The sequence below is a fragment of the Echinops telfairi genome, unplaced genomic scaffold, assembly GCF_000313985.2.
Source record: "Echinops telfairi isolate 266 unplaced genomic scaffold, ASM31398v2 ScPeMD7_3509;HRSCAF=4178, whole genome shotgun sequence".
Classification (NCBI taxonomy): domain Eukaryota; kingdom Metazoa; phylum Chordata; class Mammalia; order Afrosoricida; family Tenrecidae; genus Echinops; species Echinops telfairi.
In genome coordinates, this window is record NW_022107407.1 from 3,991,720 (window position 1) to 4,018,305 (window position 26,586).

The 26,586-nt window shown below is 35.3% G+C and overlaps 1 protein-coding gene across 1 annotated transcript in view; it reads left to right on the forward strand.

Annotated features, from left to right (window-relative positions):
* Positions 1–26,586, forward strand: part of FMN2 (formin 2) — a 409,490-nt gene that overhangs the window by 257,268 nt on the left and 125,636 nt on the right. The window contains exons 7-11 of the mRNA XM_045294279.1: positions 5,584–5,675; positions 6,054–6,183; positions 7,299–7,445; positions 22,274–22,333; positions 22,487–22,607. Of these exons, the coding sequence (XP_045150214.1) occupies positions 5,584–5,675; positions 6,054–6,183; positions 7,299–7,445; positions 22,274–22,333; positions 22,487–22,607 (550 nt within the window). The remainder of the gene's footprint in view (positions 1–5,583; positions 5,676–6,053; positions 6,184–7,298; positions 7,446–22,273; positions 22,334–22,486; positions 22,608–26,586) is intronic.

Sequence of the window (26,586 nt, forward strand, 5' to 3'; positions counted from 1 at the left end):
TGGGACAGGAAGCAAAAATGCTGCAAGTGGATCACTAGGGGTAATAGTGAGAGGTGCCACTCCAGCTTCCTCCCCTTGATTCCTGGACCCATGAATTCTGGCTATTGGAGACACAGCACCATATATTGGCCGCTGGTTTAGAGCATATACAGCTTCCTGGAGAACACTGCCCCAGCCCCGCAAGTTGTTGCCACCTGGTTGGCACCGTAATTGTGTCTTTAGGAGCCCATTCCATCGTTCTATCAACCCAGCAGCTTCAGGATGATGAGGAACATGATACGAACAGTGGATTCCATGGGAATGGGCCCGTTGCCGTACTGCATTTGCTGTGAAGTGAGTTCCTTGATCTGAAGCAATGCTATGTGGGATGTCATGCCGGTGGATGAGGCATTCTGTAAGTCCACAATAGTAGTTTTGGTAGAAGGATCGCGTGCAGGAAAGGCAAATCCATATTCAGAGTAGGTGACTATTCCAGTAAGAACAAAATGCTGTCCCCTCCATGATGGAAGTGGTCCTATGTAATCAACCTGCCACCAAGTTGCTGGTTGATCTTCCCTAGGAATGGTCCCATATCTTGGACTTAATGTTGGTTTCTGCTGCTGGCAAATGGGGCACTCAGCAGTGGCAGTGGCCAAATCAGCCTTGGTGAGTGGAAGTCCATGTTGCTGTGCCCATGCATAACCTCCAGCCCTGCCACCATGTCCACTTTGTTCATGTGAGATACAATTATCTTTACTTTCTTGGCCCATTCAGAGAGGTCTATCCACATACCTTTTCCCCACACCTCCTTGTCACCAATTTTCCAATCATGGTTCTTCCAATTGCCTGACCATCCAGCCAAGCCATTAGCCACAGCCCATGAATCAGTATACATTTTCACATCTGGCCATTTTTCCTTATACTCAAACTGAACGGCCAGGTGCACCACTCGAAGTTCTGCCCACTGGGAAGATTTCCCTTCACCACTGTCCTTTAGGGAAATCCCAGAAAGGGGTTGTAATGCTGCTGCTGTCCACTTACAAGTGGCACCAACATATCGTGCAGAGCCATCCGTAAACCAAGCATGACTTTTTTGTACTTCAGTTAATGTATGGTAAGGAACTCCCCAGGAGGCCATAGGTGCAGACTGGGAGAAAGGAGGTAATGTGACAGGAGTGGAGACTGTGGGCATTTGGGCCACTTCTTCATGCAGCTTACTTGTCCCTTAAAGTCCTGCTTTGGCCCGATTTCGTATATACCACTGGGTTTCTATTAGTTAAAGCTTTTTACTTGTGGCATTTCTGTTATAATAGTACTAGATAACTATTGTATTCTTTGATGTCAAATGAGTGTGTAACACTCTAACATGTACATAGAAACAGTTTTTAAATTGAATAATGAGTAGGGGCTTAAGAGGTTTCTGTTACCTAATGTAAAAGCCTAGGTTCCCTTGAAGAGACACAGCAAACTCATGGATATCAAATATAAGTTTAATAACGAAGTGATTAGAATTATGGGGACAATTTCTATTTTCTTAGAAAACCTAGGGGGACCTAGTGGTGTAGTGCTTACCCATGGGACTGCTAACGACATGATGAGCAACTTGAAACCATCAGCTACTCCCATAAAGAGTTACAGTCTTGGGAGCCCACAGGTGGAGGTCTACCTTGTCCTATGGGGTTGCTATGGGTTGGAATGAGTTTTGGGCATAAAGTAGATGACATGACACATGCTTGTTTCTACAAGAAAACAGGAAACAGAAGCTGAGAGACATGGGCCTTCCTCAAAGGTGGTAGAGAAATAAAGCCTTCCCTATAATTGGTACTCTGAATGTACTTCTATTCTCCTTACCTGCAGAATGATAACATCTGTTTGTTAAGTAAAGCTATTCAATTGTAGAATTTCTCTTATAGCTGTACCAGATAATTAAGATAGTTACGAATTTGGAAACAATGAATCACATATTTAATAGATAAGTGCCCCAGTGAAACACTTGAATATCACCATGTGAACCTTGTCCCCACCTATGAAGTTCGTCTGTATATACATATAATGTGACTTGTAAGTGATTGGTGGCCAGAGTTTTTTCATGTTCTCTGAACATGTTATCAGGAAAGACCACTCCCTGTAAAATGAAATCGTGTTTGGTAAAGTAGAGGATCAGCAGAAAAGAAGAAGACTCTCGAGGATAGGGATTGATATCAGGGCTCAAGAATATCAACAATTTTGAAAATGGAACACTACCAGGCGGTGTTTAGTTCTTCTGTGCATCAGGTTGCTATGAGTCAAAACTGTCTCAATGGCACCTATCAACAACAGTATTTTGTGTCTATACAAATACAGATACATGAATGACTTGTTTTAGTTTGGTATATCTATATGCAAAAATTCCATATATACAAAAACACAAAAATCACAACCTGGAGACAACTGCATTTATAAGGAAGCATCATTTCGCAATATTTTGGATAGTGTGAGTTTTCAGACATTCAAAGTGAATCTATTTTCATAAAGTATAAATTTCTGACTCAGGGTAGACTGCTTCTTGGTCTACATATAAGTTCATCATGAAAACAGTTAAATGCTCTGGAATCCCTATTCCCCAATCTTATTTAGTTTGTTATGATCTATAGAGTTGAATGCCTATATGTAGTTAATAAAACACAAGTACATATATATTTCAGTATTCTCTGCTTTTGGCCAAGATTAATCTGATATTAGCAATGATAACCCTCATTTAGGTCCATTTCTGAATCCAGCTTCAAATATTTTTAGCAATATTTTACTTGCAGGTAATATTAATGGTACTGTTCAATAATTTTTGAATTCTGTTAGGTAACCTTTTTTTGGAATAGGTATAAATATAAATCTCTTCCAATTGGAAGGCAAAGTAGCTGTCTTCTAAAATTTTTGGCACAGCGATTACTTTCAGTACGACATCAGTTTGTTGAAGTATTTCATTTGTTATTCCATAAATTCCTGTAGCATTATTTTTCACTAATCCCTTCAGTGAAGTTTGGACATTTTTCTTCAGTATCATCAGATAATGATATGCCATCTCTCTTTCTCTTTTTGATATGCCATCTCTTGAAATGGTTATATATTGACTTTTTTTTTTTTCGCACAGTGATTCTGTGTATTCCTGTCATCTTCTTTTGGTCCTTGCGGCATCATTCAATATTTTGTCCATGAAATCCTTCAAAATGACCTTTCAAGGCATAGATTTTTATTTATTTGTTTGTTTTTATTCTTTCAGCTTGAAAAATGCCAAACATGTTCTCCACTTTGAGTTTTCTTACTTTGGGTGTTTGTAAATTTTATTATAATGTTTCTTTTGGGGTTGACTTTTGATATCTTCTGTTCAATTCTTTTGATTCTTTATTACTTCCATTCATTTTAGCTACTCCATATAAGTGAGTCTTTTCTAACATCTACTGTTCAAAAATTTCCTTTCTTTTTAGTGACATTTTGCTTTCTTCAGTTATGATGTTCTTGATGTTGTCACATAAGTTGTTTGGTTTTCAGTCACTAGTTTTCAGTGTATCAAAACTGTTCTTCTGGTGGTTTCTAAATTCAGATGGGATATACTGAAGCTCATATTTTGACTCTATGTATAAGGGACTTAAAAAATTTTGTGAAAAATTTTCATCATCTTTCCATTGGATTTTCTCATGAACTTTCTGAAGCTTTCATATATTATATATTTACTTGTTGCTCTAGGAATTATAATATACATTGATAACATTTCATAATTTACTTATATAATATTATTATTGCATAAAAATATTTTATACAACATATAGAAATGTTGGCACAATACAGGACCCTTTACTGCCTCTTATTTTTTAATATTGTACTTCCCATGTCAACAACATAATATATATAACTTCATGAAATCTTTACTTTATAAACTGATACACATTTTTAAAGGTCACAATGCAATCATTTATGTACCAAAATTTAAAAAATATTTATCCTATGTTTTAAATTTTTAAAATTTTATTTTGGTTATTTTATTGGGGCTATTACAGCTCCTATCACAATCCATATATAAATCCATTGTGTCAAACACATCTGTATATTGACAGTACCATGGACTGCTAAAAGGACAAGCAAATCTATTTTGGAGGAAGTACAGACACAGTTTGGACATGTAGTCAGGAGAGACATCAGGTTTGGTCCAGGAGAGGGGCAGCAAAATGAATCAACAAAATGAACTGAAACAGTGGCTGCAACAATGGGTTCAAGCATAGAAACCATTGTGATGATGGTGCCGGGCAATGTTTCCTTCTGCTGAGCATAGGGTAAGAACCAACTAGATGGCCCCTAACAACAGATAGGCCTCCCTCATGAGTCAAATGATGGCAGTGAGCGTACTCTGAATAGGAACTCATAACAACATAGAACTTAGTTATTAGATATTTTTTCTTCCAGCTTATTTTCCTCTGACTTCTATTTTACTCCTGGTAGGTCTTCTATCAGTAATGCAGTTGTTTTCCTATATGTAAAAGTGTCATTTTTTTTCTGGTAAAATTTCAACCAATGAATGTTATTCATAAAACAAAAGGCAGAAACCTTATTCTCCTAACTCTTTCTTTCTGCAATTCCAGTGGCCTGTATACTAGCCCCAATAATATTTTCTCACAGTTCCCTGAGACCCTATCATGTTTTCTTCTCTCTCTTTGTCTCTGTTTAATGCATGGGTACTTTTACTTCTTCATCCATTATTTTTATTCTGCTGTTTATTCTACCTGGTGAAAAACCTTACTCCAAGAATCTTTGTTTAATTTTATAATACAGGCTCACTTTCTTTAATTTATGTAGAAAATGTGCCTTCCGAGTTTCTTTGAAATATATTTGTGACTTTTAAAATAAAGGAAAGGTTTGCAAATAAAAGTTATGCAAATAATCTCCAACAATGAAAGACAAATGATTTTTGAAGTTTATAAAACCTTTTGGGGGGAAATGCAGAAGATATCTAGCCCATATGAGACAAGTTTAGAATAATGAACGTTTTCTGTGACATTACAAAGGGTAAAGGAAGACACTTTGGAAAAAAATTACTATGTAATCATTTTTTAATTGAAAAGAAAATCCAATTGAATGACTAAAACCTTTTACTTCCCACCCATACTTAATAATTAAATTGTACTTTTTCTTAAGACACAAGTAACAATGATGACTCTAGATAAGTACTTGTTTTCTTTACAGATGTTATAAAAGTTGTAGTATCAAATTGCTTCCAAATTTAAACATTGATGGCTAAAAGAGAAGTGCCATTTTAAATAGAAATTGTTGCATTATATAGAGTATTATAAACAGCTAAAGTAACTGGAAAGGAAAATGCACTGCTATAAAGCATTCTTGAATGAGTAACTATTCTACAGATCACAAATACAATAATATTCCTTTGAAGATTTGGAGATGATTTATTGCTTTAAGAATATTTATACTTCAAAATTCCTTCTGAATTAAGTCAAATTTCATCACAAGCAGATGCTAAGAAATATTAAGATATATAGTTTTACTGAATTAAAATTATTATTATCTAAGGGATTCTATTGGTCAGATTAGAAAAAAGTTATTTGGCTTTTGTTTATCCAGAGAGCACAGTCAGATGAGCTGGAAAAGATTGAGAAGCATGGCCGATCATCCAAAGACAAGGAAAATACCAAGTCTCTGGATAAACCTGAACAGTAAGTACCCTTATAGGTCACCTTGGGTCCAGTGGGATTTTGTGTTTGGAAATTACAGAGTCATGATAAGAGAACCAAGGCAGTGTAGTAGACTGCTAATTGCCAAGTTAGCATTTTAAACATGCCAACTGCTTTTCAGGAGAAAGATGAGGCTTTCTGCTCCTGTAAAGATAGACAGCTTCAGAAAGCAAAAGGGCCAGTGCAACTCTGTCCTGGAAAGTCACTGGGAGTCAGAATTCACTTGATGGCAGAGTCATTTGACCATTTTTGGAGGGAGTGGGGAGGGAGGTGCAAAAGAAGTGCAGAGCGGTCATATGATTATAGACATCTATTTATATGAATTATATGTTTCCTCTAAACTTGGCTTTGTTTCCTTAGGTTCCTTTATGAACTGTCACTTATCCCCAACTTCTCAGAGCGCGTGTTTTGCATCCTCTTCCAATCAACATTTTCAGAAAGCATTTGTTCCATCCATCGCAAACTAGAATTACTACAGAAATTGTGTGAGGTGGGTCCTGGTCTATATAAGTAGAAGCTTCATTTCTCATATTTAATTCTTTAAGCCATATTCATATTTCAGAATGTTTTCTCTTACTTACTCTAAAGACTTATTGAATTAGAAGGTTAGCAGTCCTGTGAAATGGAGCATGCGTTGGGTGTGCTCCAAGATTAAAACGAATATTTGGATTTGTGTGGGCATGTTTCAGAAAGCATCACTAAGGTGAGGCATGTGTATCTCAGCCTCTGCAAAGTCTTCCCCTACTGCCATGGCCAAACTGCATTTCCAGAGGAAAGCAATTGGAACATATTTTATTAACTTCTTTTTTGAAAAGCCATTCAGTACATTTTTTTGAAAGTCCATTCAGTACATTTTTGATACTTATCCCAATCAAATAATTTAGGAAGGGCTAAAGATGAATAGTACAAGCCTGCAATATTAAAATTTAAATAAGTTGTCAAAAATCATCATTATCATTTCCTCTGGTATGGTAAATCAATTTGAAAAGTGAACTGCTGTTATTAAAGACTCAACTTTTCACAGGAAGTGAAATACAAGTTCAAGTTCAACTTAGTTTTTTAGAAGTGAGTGCACTTTTTCTGGGTAAATTTAATTTTGGAAATTAAACTTTAGGAGTACCTTTTGCTTTTCTAGGAGCCTTGATGTAGTGGATTGCTAACCACGAGGTCATCAGTTTGAATCCACTAAGGATTCCTTGGAAGAAATATGAGTCTGTCTGCTCCCATAAAGGATTATAGTTTCTACTAGCTGTCCGTGGAGTCACTATGAGTCAGTATTGACTCAATGATACTGAGTTTGTTCTTTTGGTTTGGTTTTCTATAACTGCCAAAAGTGTGTATTCTAAAATTAAGATAAGAGCAATTATTTTCTTTCATAACTCTCAATTTATCCTTTTATTATTCTTTTGTTTTTATAATCACATCATAGGGAGGAACTAGACTGATATTGCTCAGGTTACAAAAGGACGCCTGAGTGCTTGTTAATGTGTGAATACTTTTTAAAGTTAACAGTGTTGTTAGCAGTGACAAAGTTTGGTGTGACCTATACATATTAGCATAATATGAGCACTTGTTACAAAGATTACTCTTTATCCTCTCTTACAGACATTAAAAAATGGTCCAGGGGTGATGAAGATTCTGGGTTTGGTTCTGGCCTTTGGCAATTACATGAATGGTGGAAATAAAACCAGAGGACAAGCAGATGGCTTTGGATTAGACATTCTTCCAAAGCTTAAAGATGTCAAGAGTAGTGTAAGTATTTTGCGTGAATGCATATAGGCAAATTGAAGATTAGATGTATGGCTTAGTAATAGAGTTGGCTGTAATGTAGTTGTAATCACCAACTAAGTTACAGGGTAAAATGTTTTTAATGTTTTGAGCTAATTAAAAGTAATGGCCTTTACTTTGGTGACTTAGTGAACAATAATATCTCCTACAGGGATATATTTTTAACACTTTGTCTATTCAATAAACAAGTAGACTATATTTCTTAGAAATTTAAATTACTCTTTTCACTTCTGCTTTTAACATGTCTGCTAATTATTTTTCATTTTGTACTCTAAAAGGCTAATTTCCACAAATTAAACTATATATCAATTATTTTCTCCCTTTTCAGGTTAAGCAATGGAATCCAACAGACTCACATTTTGTAAACAAAACTAACATTCATAAAAGTAGTTTACAATATGAAAAATAAATATAAAATCCAAAAGATAATCATTCAACTTACTCATTCACTTCATGAAACTAGTATCTATGGGACATTGCAATATCTTGGCAAACCTAATTATTTTTGGATCGTACTTGTAGAAGAGTTTGTTTAAAAGTAGTAGGAAGGGATTGTGAGCATGTCAATGAGACATATTAAGATTATTAAGGCAACCATAATTGTTAGAGTCACAGAATAAATTTATAATTGTAAGAGAAATGAAGACTGTGATTGTAAGTAAACATAGAAAATAAAACAATTTGGTTTCTTTGATCTACAAAGAATCCCCATACAGAAAATTATGGTGAAGGAAATTAAAGATATGTTTTTAAAATTTTAACTTAAAGTAAATAATTGGATTACATAACTGAAATATGTAGACTCTTCCATCTTAGATAATGAAACATTCTTTTTCATAAGTACCCTTCTAAATTTTTTTGGCAGTAAACAACTTTTGGTTGTCTGTCCACTCAAGCCTAAATTCAATGTCCATTCGATATTCTTTAAAGTGTTTCTGTGAAATGTCAGATATTATTACTTTTCCAATTCCAATTCCTGTCCAAATTAAACAACACATAGTCCTTCATCGGCACATTAATAGTATATACTTTTGTCAGTTTTGCAGTTATGTTTATAAAAATGCTGCCATATTTATAGAATATGCTTTTAATTAATCTAGACCTATAAGTCAAAATTTTTTCCAAAACAATGTCTGCTTTTTTAATACATGATAGCTTTAAGTAGTTCATAAAAATAATTGTTGGATTGAAACAACATTTAGAATTAACATGGAAATTAGGTAGCATCAACATAATGTTGACCTTAAAAAAATAGTAGATCTTAAACAGATTTTGATAATCATAATTATATATAACTAGCCCTTGATAACCCTTTGGGATAAATATTGGGCTGTCAATCACATGGTCAGCAGTTCAAGTAAACCTGCTATATGCTCCAAGAGAAAACAACGATACTGTGTGCTCCCGTAAAGCTTGAGAGTGTCAGAAACATATATAGGCCACTATGAGTCAGAATTGGTCTGAGGAAAGTGGGCTTGGCTTTTGTTTGCTGTTAAGAGACTATTGGTGATTTAAAAAAATTATTGGTTAATATAAGAAGGGTTAACCCCCCACAAATGGAAAAAAAGACCCCCTGAGTTAGTGAACCCAGTGGCATTTCCTGATCACCTGGGATGGTTCTCATTGGTCACAGTGAATTCTTTCATAAAAGCAGTTTCACTTGAACCTCATTTTTTTTTGATGGCCGAGTTAGGAGAACAGTGTACAGCTGTGAAATTTCGTTTCCTGCTTAGGAAAAATGTTGCAGAAATGATGTTGAACACAGTTTACAATGGCAGTGCTATGGGAAAAACTCAAGTATATGAGTGATTTTTTTCATTTCAAAAAAGGTGAAATGTCGATTGGTGACAAACCTTGTTCTGGACATCCATCAACTTCCCGAACACATGAAAATGTCAACAAAATGCATGCACTTGTTCTTGAAGACTAATGACAGACTATGGTGCTATTCTTATGACTCCAAAAGTGAATATCAATTAAGCAAGTGGAAAACACCATAATCACCTTGAAGTTGTCAAGGATTTTGTCTTGCTTGGATTCACAATCAATGCTCATGGAAGCAGTCATCAAGAGATAAAATGACGCAATGTATCCTTGCCCCCCAAAACCTCATGATGTGAAATCAAACATCAAGACTGTGCTCATTTTGTTTTGTTTTGTTTTTGATGTGAGGGAGATAGTGCATTTGGAATTCATTCCACCAGGTGTAGACATTCTGAAAAGATTGCATAACAGTGTGCAACAAAAAAGGCCCGATTTGTTGCAGACAAGGGACTAATTTTGCTACCAAGATAATGCACCAGCTCACACAGACATCTCAGTGCACCAGTTTGGGGCAAAAAAATGGCATGCCTCCCTTGCCCCATAAATCTTACTCACATGACCTCTCACCGTGTTATTTCTTTTTGTTTACATGAATGAAAAGGGACATGAATAGACAGCGATTTGATGATGTAGAAGAGGTGAAGCAAAAAACGAGGGAGGTGCTGTCCACCATCCAAACAGAGGAGTTTGAAAAATATTTCCAAAAATGGAATCACAGATTTGACAAATGTATCAAGAGTACTTTGAAGATGATAAGGTTGTTTTGTAAAAAAATTTGAATACATTTTTGAAAAAAATTTGACAAAAAATTCCACTTGGGGTGGGGGGTAGGGGGTACCCCCTCATATCTTAATCTCATCTGCATTAATTTAAATCCTACTAATATAAAATTTAAGATGTAATCTAGGTAAAAAACACAATCCTAAATCAAGAATCAAAATATCTTCTTATTTCATCTCACTGCCTTTAAGAAAACAAGAGCACTTCACTACCATCGAGCTGATGCCAACTCATAGTGACCCTATAAGACGATAGAAATAGCTCTGTGAGTTTCCAAGTCTGGATGCCTTAACAAGAGTAGAAAGGCACATTTTTCTCTTTGATGAGCAGCTGAATGAGTAACCACTGTGTCACCAAAGTTCCTTAGGTGCCATTAAGTAGGTACCTATTAAAAATGAACCTATGTATATAACACAAGATACTTGTAAGTCCTGCACCAAGCTCATAAAAATTGCTCTATTTCAGCCCATTGTTGAAACCGTTGTATCAATCTATCTTGATTGAGGCTTCCTGGTTTTTGTTGATCCTTTCTAAACATAATGCTCTTCTCCAGAGAATGACCTCTCTTGATAACATGCCCAAAGTATGTGATGAAATCTCACCACACTCTTTTTATGGAGCATCTGGCTGTAGTTTTTCTAAGACAGATTTGTTTATTCTTCTGGGTTTTCATGGTATGTTGATGTACCAAATTCAGCAATTCTTTTTTATCCTACTTATTCATTGTTAAGGTTTCACATTCATATAATGTTATTGAGAATGCTACAAGTTGTGTCTCATACACCTTAGCATTCAAAGTCACACTTTGTGTATATATATTTTAGAAACAATAAAGAGCTCTGTACAGTGGGTTTCCCAAATGCAAGGTTCATTTGATTTTCTCACTACTCTTGCCACAACTTTGATTGTAGATCGAAATAAAATGAAATATTTAACAATTTCAAATAATTTTCCACCTATAATGATCATTTTCACTGGTCCAGCTGTGAGGATTTTTTTTAACCTGTTATTATGAATTGGGTGAAGGTTTACAGACCATATCATAGTTTTGTATTTTACACGCTCTGAATCAACTCATTCATTGTGGTCTCTAAAATGTACCATCACTTATTCTACTTCCTCCCTGTATCTCTTATTCCTATTCCTTTGCCAACCCCAAACCAAACACACTGCCTTGCCATGGAGTCCATGCTGATGCATGGTGACCCTCTGTGGATTTTGGAGCCTGTAACTATTTACGGGAGTAGAAAGTTCCCATCCTTTTCCCATGGAGTTGCTTGTGGTTTCAAACAGCCGACTGTGTGAATCACAGCCCAGCGCATGACTATACTACCAGGGCTCCTTCCTCCTTTACCAATCCTCTGAATTATATCTTTGAGTAAATGCTCCCTTTTTATCTTAAATGATTGATTATCCTAACGTGCAGTGATAAACATTTTAAAAATAATCTTTAAATAAAATTTTAAACCATTTCATTAACATATATATCACATCAAATCAATGATTTGAATATATTAAAGTTATAATCACAATCAATTTTAGAATAATTTCTTCTTTCTCGTACTTTTTATTATTAGCTAACAATTTCTCCCAAGCCTCTCCTGCCATAACCCTAAAGAAACGATTAGTCCAGTTCTATTTATTCTGGATTTCAAATAAAGAAAAATATACAACAACGAAACAGAAAAACCTCAATTTTATAGAAAGCAGAAAGTAAAACACTAGAACATTTTAAAAGTGGGTCAAAAGGGAGAACACATGTGATAAGGTATATTTTAACCCAGTTTCCAATGCACTGTCTAATAGCAAGGCTTTTCAAATCCTTAGTCAATGATCAGAGGAGATTCTCCAGAGGCTTAATCCATGTGGGGAAGATGAAAATTGATTTTGGACTTTTACTGATAGCCATAGACATCTGCAAACCAGGTGATGAGGATTTAAGCTCTAATACAATTCCCTTCTTGGATTTATTTACAATCCTTGGGTAACATAGGGTGGGTTGCTTCTTCCATGTGGATGTAGCTGTTACCTCAGTTCAATGGCTACCTGTTTCAAGACAAGCCTTTTTAGACCCCAGATGCAATTATTTTGGGTAGTCAGACACCATCTGATTTCTTCTCCACGCTGTTCTAGGACCCATATCTTCAGTGATCTTTTCATGAGGGCAAGTATTGAGCAAGATCATTTCATAAGAACTAATTGTTCTTAGATAAGGGCTATGAATGAGTATAAACTCAAAATCCATTCACAAATCTATAGTTTGTATATGTCCTCGATCTAATTTGGAGACATAGTTATCCTCTTACTGGAAACATTACAAATCCCATGAGGCATATAGTAATTCTGTTGATGTTTTATTGTTAAGTGCTATCAAGTTGGTTCTGACCCATATCTACTTTATGCACGACAGAACGAAATACTGCCCAGTCCTGTGCCATCCTCACAAGTGTTCCTATGCTCGAGTCCATGGCTACAGCCATTGTGTCCATCCATCTGGTGAGAGCTTTTCTCTTTTTTGCTGGCTCTCTACTTTACCAAGAAAGATGTCCTTCTCCTAGGACTCATCTCTCCTGATAGCATCTTCAAAGTATATGAGACAAAATCTCACCATTCTTGCCTCTAAGGAGCACATAAGACAGATTTCTTCGTTCTTTTGCCAGTCCACAGTGTGGTCCATATTCTTTGCTAGCACCACAATTTAAATGCATCTATTCTTCTTTGGTCATCCTTATTTGTCATTCAAATTTAAAATTCATCTGAGGCGAATGAAAACCCCACGGGTTGGATCACGCGTACCTTAGCCCTCAAAGTAATATCCTTGCTTTTCAACACTTTAAAGAGGTCTTGTGCTGCATATTTACCCAATACATTGCGTTATTTTATCTCTTGATGACTGCTTTCGTGAGCATTGATTGTGAATCCAAGCAAGACAAAATCCTTGACAACTTCAATCTTTTCTCTAGCAATGATGAGGTGGCGTATTGGTCTAGTTGGTCTAGGATTTTGGTCTTCTGTACATATAGGGTTGCTATGAGTTGGTGTTGACTTGATGGCAGTGAGTTCGGAGTTTTGACTTCTTTAGTTTTACACTGAGTTGTAATACAGATTGAAGGCTGCAATCCTGAATCTTCATCTCATCAAGTCCTTCAAGTTCCTTTCCCTTTCAAGGAGCAAGGTTGTGTCATCAGGTTGTTAAAACTTCCTCCAATACTGATGCCACATTCTTCCTCACATAATCCAGTTTCTCTGATAATTTGCTCAGCATACAGATTGAATAATTATGGTGAGAGAATACAACACTGAGGTTAAACCTTTCCAGATTTTAAATCATGCAGCATTCCCTTGCTCTGTTTTCACAACTACCTCTAGATCAGTGGCTTAATGTTGCGACACTTTAATACATTTCCTCATGTTGTGGTGACTCCCAACTACAAAATTATTTTCGTTGCTAATTCATAACTGTAATTTTGTTACTGTTATGAATATGCAGGATGTATTTGCATTGTTAAAAATTGAACATAATTAAAGCATAGTGATTAATCACAAAAGCAATATGTAATTATATATTGTGAAATATTTATTTCTAATTCCAAATAAATGAAATTTTTTCTTGAAGCATGGTGTAGCATGGGTAACAGTCTTAATATAACAACAGTAAGCTACATGGCTACATTTTGTAACAGTATGTGTAACAAGCCAACGTCAATGTGAAGGATGAGAGCACTTCTTTCTCACCAGATCAGAAATTTTCGGGCCAGTCTTTGCAAGAAGAGCACAAGGAAGATCATCTTCCACAACAAGTCTACTTCTGTATTTAAACTTGATAACCAACCATCTGGAAAACCCTATTTCACAAAGATTTGTTGTTGGAAATGGAAGAAAACACAATACAGTCTCAGACAGAACAGGATGTGACTGCAGACACTTGATCCAGAATTTTTTAACTAGCATTGCAGAGAAATATGTTCTCGCCACATCTCTGTTATTAAGTTCAATGAACTCCCTTTGTGGTGTCTCAGGGACATCTTCAACTTTGACTGTGATTGGGCTTCTGGCAAGTGCAAATGGGGTGTCAGGTAGATTTGGAAAGTAGGATGAAATTTTGTTTGTAAGCATTTGCAAGTGTTCTTTCACAGAAATTATCATCATAATCATTTTGCCTGTTTCAATGTCATGTTCCTCAAAGAAAGCAGATAAGGTAAGCAACATGCAAATTTTATTTTCCAATGGTCTTAGGAGACGCTATGACCCCCAAAGGGGTCACGACCCACAGGCTGAGAACCGCTGTTCTAGAGCCAAGTACAAGTTCTGTATATACCCAGTGAAGTGTTCTAGATTCCCCATTCTTCCGAAGTTTATCCACATTGTGTTATGTATTATCCACACAGACAAATGCCTTGACATAGACTATAAAACACGAGTAAATATTTTTCTGATAGTCTATGCTTTCAGCCAACATTGATCTGGCATCAGCAATAATATACTTTGTTCCCAGTCCTCTTGAATCAGGCCTGAATCTCTGGAAGTTCACTGTCAATGTACTGATTCAACTATGTTGGATGAGTCTCAGCAAAATTTTACTTGCATGGAATGTTAATGATATTGTTCTATCATTTGAACATTCTTTTGGGTCACCTTTCTTTGGAATGGGCATAAATAAAGATCTCTTCAAGTCAATTGACCAAGTAACTATTTTGAAAATTTTCTGGCATAGTTGAGTGAGTATTTTCAGTGCTTCATCAGTTTGTTGAAACATTTCAAGTGGCATTCCATCAATTCCTAGAGTGGTACCACATTGGGCTGCTAGTCAAAAGACTGTTAACATTTTGGTTGGAAGTTTGAAACTACCAGTCACTGCATGGGAGAAAGATAGGGCTTTCTACTTCTAAAGAGCTACAGTCTCCAGTCTTGGAAACTCACAGGGACAATCCTATGGGGTCACTATGAGTTGGCATCAATCAACTGCCATGAGTTTTGATTTGTCTTTGGCTAATGCTTTCAGGACAGCTGGGACGTCTTCCTTCATACCATTAGCCCTTTATCATATGCTAACTCTTGATATGGTTGAATGTCGAATGTCGACTAGTTCTTTTTGGTACAGTCACTCTGTGTTTCTTAAATCATTTTTTCTTGATTCCTCCATCATTCACTATTTTCCTTGTAAGATCTTTCAATATTGCAACTTGAGGCTTGAATTTTTCTTGAGGGTTGATTTATTTAATGTTAAGGTATGCTGAGCATGCTGTTCCCTTTGCGTTTTCTAATGCTAGGTCTACACAGTTTTGCATATATTTTATTTTTCTCAAGCTGCCTTTGCACTTTTCTTTTCAGCTCTTTACTTCATCACATCTTCCAATTTCCACATCTACTCTCAGTTTGAGAGTCTCTTCTGACATCCACTTTGATCTTTTCTGTCTTTCCTCTATTTTTAATGACCTTTCACTTTCTTCAGGAAGGATGTTCTTGATGTCCTCCCAATCACAGCTCTTGTTATAACAAACTCTTTTGACAATATTATTAATTTTACTAATGCTATAGAATTTAAAATACTATTGTTAAATGGAAACTATACATGTAAAGGATAGCCTCTTAAAATAAAATGCATGGATTACTGACTTGTACAGATTAAAATTTCAGTGACTGGACACTAGTTACACAAACAGTGTGGTTTGAAAATAGGGTAAAACTTTCTATAACAGTCATTCACAAAGACTATGCTTCCTAGACTAAGACATATCATTAAAAAAGCAGAGAATATTAAAATAGAAAATATATGAGTAGTTGTCATTTGATATTTTGGGCACCCTAGCAGTGAAAGTTGTAGTGATTGATCCTCATAAGTAAGTTCCTTCAGTTTTCTTTGCTTTCAACAATCAAATTTATATCATCTGTACATTGCAGGTCCTTTCCCATCCCCCACCCCCTTTCAAACCATTTTATTAGGACCTAATCCAATTAGATCATATCAAGCAGTGCTGTACAACCACTACCACAGTCAGTTTCAAAACATTTTCACCTTCTTGTCCTCTTGATATCAGCCCCCCTCACAAACCCCACCTCCCTGTTGCATGCCCCAGGAACCCTTATTCTAGGTATTGTCTCTATAGATTCATCCACCATGGGTTTCATATACCAAAAAGCATAGAAAAATACATAGCAGAGAGTCAAGCAGGCTACCAGTGACAACAAAATACAACAGAGGTAAATACCAATATGAAAATATGCTCACAAAAAATATTGAAAACAGAAAAAGCACAAAGTGGTTAGATGACAAATTTTAACCAATCAAGTCAGACCTATTTTTTTCATCTACTATAGTTGTCTCTAATATTCTGTCTGATCACCAGCTTATTCCCATCCCTCAATTATGGCTATGAAGAAATCATAGGAGACTTGTTCCCTTTGTGGATCCTGCAAATGTATTTTGAGCTTCCAGTGTCATCCTTACACAAACCAGATTATCATAATTTATGCTCTGATACTATTCCCTTTATCAGAATTGGATTATATAATTTATAATCCTTCGATTACCAATGTTGGTGTGCTTCTTCTGTGTGTGCTAAATTGACATCTCACTTAGATGGCGGCTTGTTTGAAAACAACCCTGCAAGACTCCAAGTGTTATTCATCTTGATAGTTGGGCACTATATAATTTCATCACCACACTTTGTTGCAGCATCCATATCTTCTGTGTTTCTTTCATGAGAGCAAATATCGACCAGGACCATGTCATAAGAACTAATTGTTCTTAGATTGAAGCTAGGATCCATTCCTAAATCTATGTTTTCTATTTGCCTCTGGCTCACCTCAGAGACATCTTTGTTATTTTAAGAGAGAATCGTATTGACCATCTCCCTGAAACATAAGGATCTTCTGTTTATAATGTCATTAGTTTAGCCCATGGTAATAATTTTAAAACACTATTAAGAAAGGAATATTGAACAAGTGTAAGCTAACTACAAATCGCAGTACATTAATAAGTGACTTGCACAGAATAAATCATTATGTAGCTGGACACTATTTATACAAACAATGGGAGGTAGTCAGGAAAAACTTACAGCAATATTCCCTGACAATTTTGGACATAGGTCTACCAGGATACATATCTTAATAAAGCAAGTAGAGCATTGAAGTTATGTTAGTAAATGTTAGTCTGCCTACAGACATTCAATACTCTTAATATAGCTGTCTTCTGTTTCTTCACACTCTCCATAGTTTCAGTCTTAAATTCTTGGGTTACAGGCATGTTTTCGTTAAGAGCCTAATTCACTTAGATATTGCAGGTTCTTAATGAAGCTCCTTCCAATCCTGATACCACATTCAGTTTTTCATATGATTTGCTCAGCATATAGATTGAATAAGTATATTTTAAAAATACAGTAATGATGTATATCTTTCCTGATTTAAAACTACACAGTTCCAACAACTGCCTCTGGTTATATGTATAGGTTTGACATAAATACAATTAGTGTTTTGGCAATCCCTTGATTTTCATTATTATCCATATTTTTTTATTACTTGCATAGTTGAATGCCTTTCCATAATCAGTAAAACACTGGCATTTTTTCTGTTAATCTCTACTTTTAGCCAACATCTATCTGACATAAATAATGACATTCCTTGTTCCAAATCCTTTCTGAATACAGCTTGAATTTACCTGTCATCATATTGCCCCAGATGTTTAAAAACTATCTTTAGCACAATTTAACTTGTATATACAATTATTTTTTAATTTCTTCTTTCAATGGATTACTTTTTCTTTTTCTTCTTTTTTAAAGAGGATCATATATACAGCTCATTTAAACAGTTGGTCAAGTCGTATGTTTCAAATTTCCCGTTGTAGACCAGTGAGTGCCTTCAGCATTGCTCTGGTTTGTCGAAACAGCTCAATTGATATTTGCTGATTCTCGGAGCCTTACTGTTTTGGTCAGTGATGCAGTGCGGCATCAACTCTGTCCTTCAGTCCTATCAGATCTTCATCAATGTATCTCCCCCTTGAAATGGTGAAAATGGACCGATTCTTTTTGGTGCATTGACTGTATATGCGCTCCAACTTCCTTTGATGCGATAGTTTGTATATAGGATCCTTTAGTATATAGGGGTAAGGTTTGGATTGTACCCTCAGTTTTGCCAACTGAGAAATGCTGAGAATGTTTTTCCCTTTTGGTTTTCTAACTTCAGGTCTTTATACTTTTCATTATCATGCTATACTTTGTCTCATCAATCTGCCCTTTAAAATCTTTCATTGAACTCTTATGCATTATGGTTTCCTCCATTCACTTTCGTTACTTCACTTTCTTCTTCTTTTTTTTTAATTCATTTTATTAGGGGCTCATACAACTCTTATCACAATCCATACATACATCAATTGTGTAAAGCGCATTTGTACATTCATTGCCCTCATCATTCTCAAAACATTTTCTCTCCACTTAAGCCCCCGGCATTAGGTCCTCATTTTTCCCCTCCCTCCCCGCTCCCCCCTCCCTCATGAGCCCTTGATAATTTATAAATTATTATTTTGTCATATCTTGCCCTGTCCGATGTCTCACAGGTCATTACTTCACTTTCAAGAGCAAGTTTAAGAATCTCTTCATACATTCCATTTTTATTTTTATTTTATGTCTTTCTAGGCTTTTAGTGACATTTGGTTTTATGTATGATGGTCTTGATGTCATCCCATAACTCATCTATTCTTCAGTCATTAGTGTTCAATGATTCAAATTGTTTTAATGGTTTCTAAAATTAATGGGAGTATTGTAAAGGTCCTACATTAACTCTTGTAGGTTTATTTTAATTTTCTTCAGTTCCAACTTGAACTTGCATATGATAAATTGACAATCTTTTCCACAGTCAGTCTATGGGCTTACTCTGACTGATGATATTGAGCTTTTCTATATTATTTTTTCTAAATGTTGTCAATTTGATATATTTATATTCTATCTTGTGAGGTCCATGTTTATAATCCTTATTTTTGTTGTTGGAAAAAGGTATTTCTAATAATTTCTGTCAGTAAAGCCTTATTTTCCAACACTGATCCTTCTTTGCTTCCAATTTTTGCCTTTCAATCAATGGTAATTATCAGTGCACCTTGATTACATATTCGATCCAATTCAAACTGAAAAAGGCAATATAATTCTCCAATTTCTTAATCTTTGGCTTTAGTGATTGGTGCATATTTTTGAATAGTGGCTGTATTAACTGGCCTTCCTTTTAAACATATAGATAATTATCCTATCACTGATAGTACCATACTTCAGGATAGATCTTGAAATACTACATTTGGCGATGAATGTCATGCCATTTCTCTTAAATTTGTTATTTACACTGTAGTAGACCAAATGATTAGCTCATTCAAAATAGCCAACACCAGACCATTTTCACTCACTAATACCTACTTAGGATATAGATATTCAAGCATCACATTTCTTTTTTTTATTTCCAAGTTTCTTTGATTCATACTTGTTAATTTTCATGTTCCAAATACTAATTAATGTTTGCAGCTGTTTCTTCTCATTTTGTGTGATGCCTCATCAACAAAGGAGGGTCTGCAAAACTTTGCTCTGTCTGTCTCATTAAGGTTGACTTTATTTTGAGGAATCAGCACTTCCCTACCTTTATTTTGACTGTCTTCAAACCCAAGGAGTCATTTTCCAGTACTGTGTCAGACAAGGTTCTGCTACTATCCATGTTTTTCACAGGCCAATTTTTTTCAGAAGGTCTGTATTAGTGTGGAAGCTCCGCTGACACCAGTTTACCAAGGATGACCCTACTGTTATTTGAAATGCCCATACTATAGCTTCCAGGATCATATAAGATACCATCCACCACAGTACAACAAAAAATAGGCAAGTAGTGTATTATTTTACTTGCAAGGACTGAAGAGACGTGCAAAGTTTTCTGAACTTAGTTTCTTCTCTGTAACACAAAGATAACTATACCTAATCCTGAACTTTGAGAGTTTTCACTCCTAAATACTATTTGTATACTTCCAAGAAAGGAACTTTTATTCAGATCTCTCAATATTCTTTCAGTACACTTATGAGTAGTATAGTTGCATATATATGTTGTAAATTAATGCTTTTACTGCGTCAATCCTTTAATTTACAAGTTAGAAAAGAAAAAGGAAGTCAAGTTGTAAAATCCTTTTGTGTGAAAATCTTGTCTAATAAGGGTATTTTCTAATAGACATATTATTGTTATGTTTATTTTATTTATGAAAAGGTGATGCTTATTTTTTGTATGAGGGCAATTATGATTAGAATGAACATTCCATTGGTATTGCTTATATCATCTCTTTGTTTTTAACATAGATGTATTTATTCTCACATATTTATATTATCTTGGTATATTCTAAACAATAAAAAGTCTACAATGAAAAATAGTACCTCTAAATGTCCTCAAAAGATGATGAAAATTCACAATGAATCAGAATTGAATTGATGGCAGTGAGTTTTTTGAGTGAGCGATATACCATCAGTATTATACTATATTACACTGCAGCATCAATATACTATATTACACTATATTCTAGCTGTCTTTCTTCATTATTTTTGAGATTTATGTATCTTTGTAGTGTTAATTCATTCTGACTGCTTGATTGTATCTGCTATTTGAATAAATATTTCTATATTTTTTCTATAAAGAAAAAAGATGATGGAAAGCTAACATCCAAATGAAGACAGATATTAAACAACTTTTTTTTTCCTATAAAACTTCACACATTGTATTACTTATGACTTCCTGTGTATTCCTGAATCTTGGTTGCTGACATAACAATCCATACTATGTATTTACATTAAAAAACTTACTTGAAATGATAAATAATTTTTTAATTTTCTAAATTTGCATACTAATGAATATCTAACTAACCTGTTTAACTCAGTGGTATATACATGTCAGGGCTATTTAGTTATTTTAGTTAAGGCAATAGTTATGCTTTTTAATAATAAAGCATACAACCCAAAGCCCATCTGTAGACAACTGGACACCCCTTACTGAAGGGTTGCGGGGAAGAGACGAGCCAGTCAGGGTGTAGGGTAGCAGCGATGAAACATACAACTTTCCTCCAGTTCTTAAATGCTTCCTCCCCCCACTACCCACGTTCCCAATTCTACCTTACAAATCTGGCTAGACCAGAGGATGTACATTGGTACAGATAGAAACTGGAAACACGGGGAATCTGGCACAGATGACCCATTCAGGACCAGTGGTAAGAGTGGTGATATCTGGAGGGAAGGTGGGGTAGAAAGGGGGAACCAATTACAAGGATCTACATATAACCTCCTCCCTGGGGGGTGGACAACAGAAAAGTGGGTGAAGGGAGACCTCGGACAGTGTAAGATATGACAAAATAATCATAATTTATGAATCATGAAGGGTTCATGAGGGAGGGGGTTTCGGGGAGAGAGGGGGGAAATGAGCTGATATTAAGGGCTCAAGTAGAAAGCAAATATTTTGAGAATGATGATGGCGACAAATGTACAAATGTGCTTGACACGATGTATGTACGGATTGTGATAAGAATTGTATGAGCCCCCTATAAAATGATTTAAAAAAAAATTATCACAGGGAGCTACATATAACCTCCTCTCTGGGGGATGGGCAGCAGAAGGGTGGGTGAAGGGAGACGCCGGACAGTGTAATATAAGATACAATAATAATTTATAAATTATTAAGGGTGCATGGGGGAGAGGGGAGGAGGAAGGGAAGGGGAGGGAGAAAAAAAGGAAAAAGCTGATTCCGGGAACCCAAGAGGCAAGCGAATTTTGGGAATAATGAGGGCAACAAATGTATAGATGTGTTTTATACAATCGATCTCTGTATTGTGATGAATTGTATGAGCCCCAATAAATTGATTTTAAAAAATTGAAAAAATAAATAAATAAAACATACAAATTAATTAAACTTCTTATTGAGGAGGGTGAAAATAGGAAGTCATTTATAATTAAGTTTCTAATCTTAAGTAACTTTGCTTCTGCTGGGAACTTCAGTTGAAACCCTAACTGGGACAGAAAATCTATCTGGCTAAACTCGATAAAATGAGATGGTTTGAAATACTGAATTCTTCATTTAATTCTTCAGTACTATCATGTATATGTTGGAGTTGATTATAATTTATTATATTTAGTAGTGTATATTTAGTGATTTTTTAAAATCTGTGTTTTATTTACCTTTTTCTTTTTACCTAGGATAATAGCAGAAGTCTTTTGTCATATATTGTTTCATATTTTCTTCGAAATTTTGATGAGGTAAGAGAATTCTTATACATAGTCATTTAAAAATTTGGGGGCGTGGTGATTTGCCTGGTTATTTTTTCATGCTGTTAAACTATTGTTGCTGTTGCACTATTCTTATTTGTTCTGAAGATGAGTTATTTTAAAATCCTATCTTTTACTACTTAGGATGCTGGAAAAGAACAATGTGTTTTTCCACTCCCAGAACCCCAAGACCTTTTTCAGGCCTCTCAAATGAAGTTTGAAGATTTTCAGAAAGATCTTAGAAAATTAAAGAAAGACTTGAAAGGTAACTTATGATTCTAACGAAACTCATACTTTTTTATGTATGTTTTTAAATGAAAGAACAGCATGCTTTTCAAAGTTTTAAAGAATAAATACTAGCATTTTAGAATCAATTTTTTGTAGGTGGTAAAAGAAAAAGAGGTTTAAAATTATTCTTTTATATAGTTTTCAAATTTTATGTTAGAAATTCAGTTACAGAATACGCTTTCATTCTTTGCAAAGCAGTGTATTTCCTCAGGAGAAAGTGTGATTATCTTGTTTTCATCTTATAGCTAAGAACATTTGGACAACCATCCTGTCATAGTTGGACATAAATCTTGTAATTGTTAAATAAAAACATGGTTAGTTCATGTCCTTTCTCTCTTGATATCTTTTCCAAAGTTTTGTGGCTCATGAACTTTCCTGTAAACCAAATACCTTCTTTCAACCTATTCAGTCAAAAAGCACATGCATCCTCAAGGTACAATTACTTTTCTCTTCCGAACTGACAAGGAAGAGTGAAGAAAATCAAGTATTCAAGGGAGCATGTAGTCCAAAGGACTAATGGACAACATAAACTATAGTGTAAACAGCACTGAGACCACAGGAAGTAGATCATGCCCAGCAGCGTGCTTTCTTACTATTTTTTTTATGGTTAGGTGTCATCGTGGTGATTCTATTACAACAGAATAAAACATTACCTGGTCCTGCACCATCCTCAGAATTTATGTTATGTTTAAGCCCATTGTTGCAGCCACTGTTCCAATCCATCTCTTTTTCCCTGACTTTCTATATGATCAAGTAAAATGACCTTTTCCAGGGACTGGTCTCTCCTGACAGCACATCCAAACTACCTGAGATGAAGTCTAGCCATCTCCACTTCTAAAGAGGCTTCTGGTTGTACTTCTTCCAAGATAGGTTTGTTTATTCTTCCTGCAGTCCGTGATGCTCTCAATTTTCTTTGCTAACACCATAATTCCAGTTCATCAAGTCTTCTGAGATCTTCTGTATTAATTTTCCAGCTTTCACATACATATGAGGCAATTCAAAATACCATGGTTTGACACAAGTACTTATCAATGTCAAATCTTAGCTATTTAACATTTTACATAGCACTTGTGCAGTCTAGACTTTCCCAATGCAATATATCATTTCATTTCTTGCTGGCTGCTCTCATGAGCATTGATTATAGATCCAAGTAAAATGAAATCATGAGTAAAATGTCAGTCTTTTCTTGGTTTATCATGATTTTGTCTTTTTATCTAGTTGTGAAGATTTTGGTTTATTCTGCATTGAGTTGTGATGCATATTGAAGGCTGAAATCTTTTATCTTTACCAGCAAATGTCTCAAGTCCTTGTTTTCCCCCAGTAAATAAGGTCGTGTCATCTATAAATCACAGACTATTAATAAGGCTTCTTCCACTCCTGATACCAAATTCTTCATATAGTCCAGCTTCTCTAGTTATTTTCTCAGCATACCTGTTGAATAAGTTTGGTGAAATGATGCAGGCCTGTGTACACCTTTCCTGATTTTAAATAAATGGTATTCCTTTGACTGTGTCTTGACCTATGTATCAGTTCTGCACAAACACAATGAAGTGTTCTGGAATACCCTTTCCCCCACTATTAATGTATTATGATCCACACATTTAAGTGTCTTTTCAAAATTCAATAAAACAAAAGTAAACATTTTGATATTCTCTGATTTTAGCCAAGATCTATTTGATGTCGGCAAAGTTATCACTCATCCATGTCATCTTCTGAATCCAGGTGGAATTTCTAGCATCTCCTATTAATGTAGTGCTGCAACAATTTCTGAATGCCCTTAATTAAAATTTTACTTGAATATGATATTAATGATATGGATTAATAGTTTCTATATTTTGTTGTTTCTATATTTCTATTTCTTTGATGGGGACAATTATTGATCTTTCAGTTGGTTGACTGGGTAACTTATCTTTCAAATTTCTTGTTGTAGACTAGTCAGTGCCTCCAGTATTGCATCGGTTTTTTGAAACATTTCAATTGGTATGCCATTAGTTCCTAGAGTCTTGTTTTTCACTATTGCCTTCCGTGCTGTTTGAACTTCTTTCTTCAGGACAGTTGGTTCTTGCATATATGCTACCACTTAAAATGGTTGAATAGTTGAATAATTTTTAAAAATTATTTTATTGGGGGCTCATACAACCCCTATCACAATCCATCCATCCACCCATTGTGTCAAGCACATTTGGACATTTGAGCAATCATCATTTTCCAGATATTTCCTTTCTACTTGAGCCCTTGGTATCAGCTTCTCATTTTCCCCTCCCTGCCCGCCTTCCCTCCCTCATAACCCTTGATAATTTATACATTATTTTTATCTTTTCATGTCTTACACTGACCAATATCTCCATTCACCCACTGATCTGTTGTCCATCCTCCTGGGAGGAGGTATAGGTAGATCATTGTTATTGCTTCCCCCTTTCTCCCTCCACCTTTCCCTTACCCTCCTGGTAGTTCTACTCTCAATGTTGGTCCTGAGGGGTTTATATGTCCTGGATACCCTACACTGAGCATGGTCTTTCCTTTTAGTTTTCTAATACCAGGTCTTCTACATTTCATTTTAATTCCTCATTTTGTCTTCTTAAATGGTCATTTGAAATTTTCGCTTCAACTCTGTGATGTCATCATTTGTCACATTTGCTTTAGCCACTGTGAATTGGAGAATATGTTTTAGGATCTTTTCTGGCATCTGCTCATCTGGTCTTAGGCCATTAATGTTCAGTATATCAATTTGTTCTTGAAATTGTCTCTAATTTCAGGTAGGATCTTCCGTGGACAAGTTTCAGTTTTTTTCAACTTCTATGTGCAACTGTGCATGAGTAACTTATAGTCTGTTCCACTTTTGGCCTCTGGCCTGCTTTGGGATAATGATTTTGAGGTCCTCCATTGTCTTTTCCCACCGATGTAGTCAATTTGATTTTTGTGTATTCCATCAGTGGAGGTTCATGTGTATTGTCATCAATTGTTGTTGTTAATTCAGTATGCCATTGTTAGTTCTGACACATAGGGATCCTATGTTCAACAGAAGCAAACACTGTCTTGGACCATCCTCACAATTGTTATATTTACGTTATGTTATAGTTGCCATTTATGTGAAGAAGCTATTTTCAATGCCATAACCAATAGTATTGCAAATTTCTTTCAGGCCATCTCCAGCTTCATTTCAACAAGGAAGGCCATATTGTCCATTTACTGGACCTTCCTCGTAGTTTTCAACCTGCACATTAAAATCCTTAGTAATTATCAATAAGTCCTGTTTGCATGGTCGATCAATTTCAAACTGAAGAATTTGGTAGAATTATTTCATTTTTTTCACCAATTGATATAATGTTTGGTATGTAAATTTGAATAATAATTATACTAACTGGACATACTTGTATGTGTATAGATATTATCTTATCACAGCATTGTACTTCAAAATAGATCTTGACTTTTAACATAGAATTTGACACTATTCATCTAAACATATGACTGTCTGCCCAGTACTACACAGTTTCAGCTCACTAATGATAGGACACTAATATTTATGCATTCTTTTTAATTTTTGATGATTCCTAATTTCCTTAGATTCATACTTTGTATACATTCCAATTGCTAATGTATATTAGCCATGTTTTTTTCTCATTTTGAATCATGCCTGATCAGCAATTGAAGGTCCCAAAAGCTTTGATCCATCCATGTCATGAGGTGGACTCTACTCTGAGGAGTAATTCTTCTCCAATTGTATTTTGAATGTCTTCTGACCTGTGAGGCACATCTGCTGGCACATTAGGCCATTATTATATTACTATTCATACAGTTTCCCATGGCTTCTTTTTCATATTGGACCACCTGTACCTTCTTCTAATTGTGTTCTTTTTTAATATATATTGTTTTTTTAGGGGCTCATACAACTCTTATCACAATCCATACATACATCAATTGTGTAAAGCACATTTGTACATTCATTGCCCTCATCA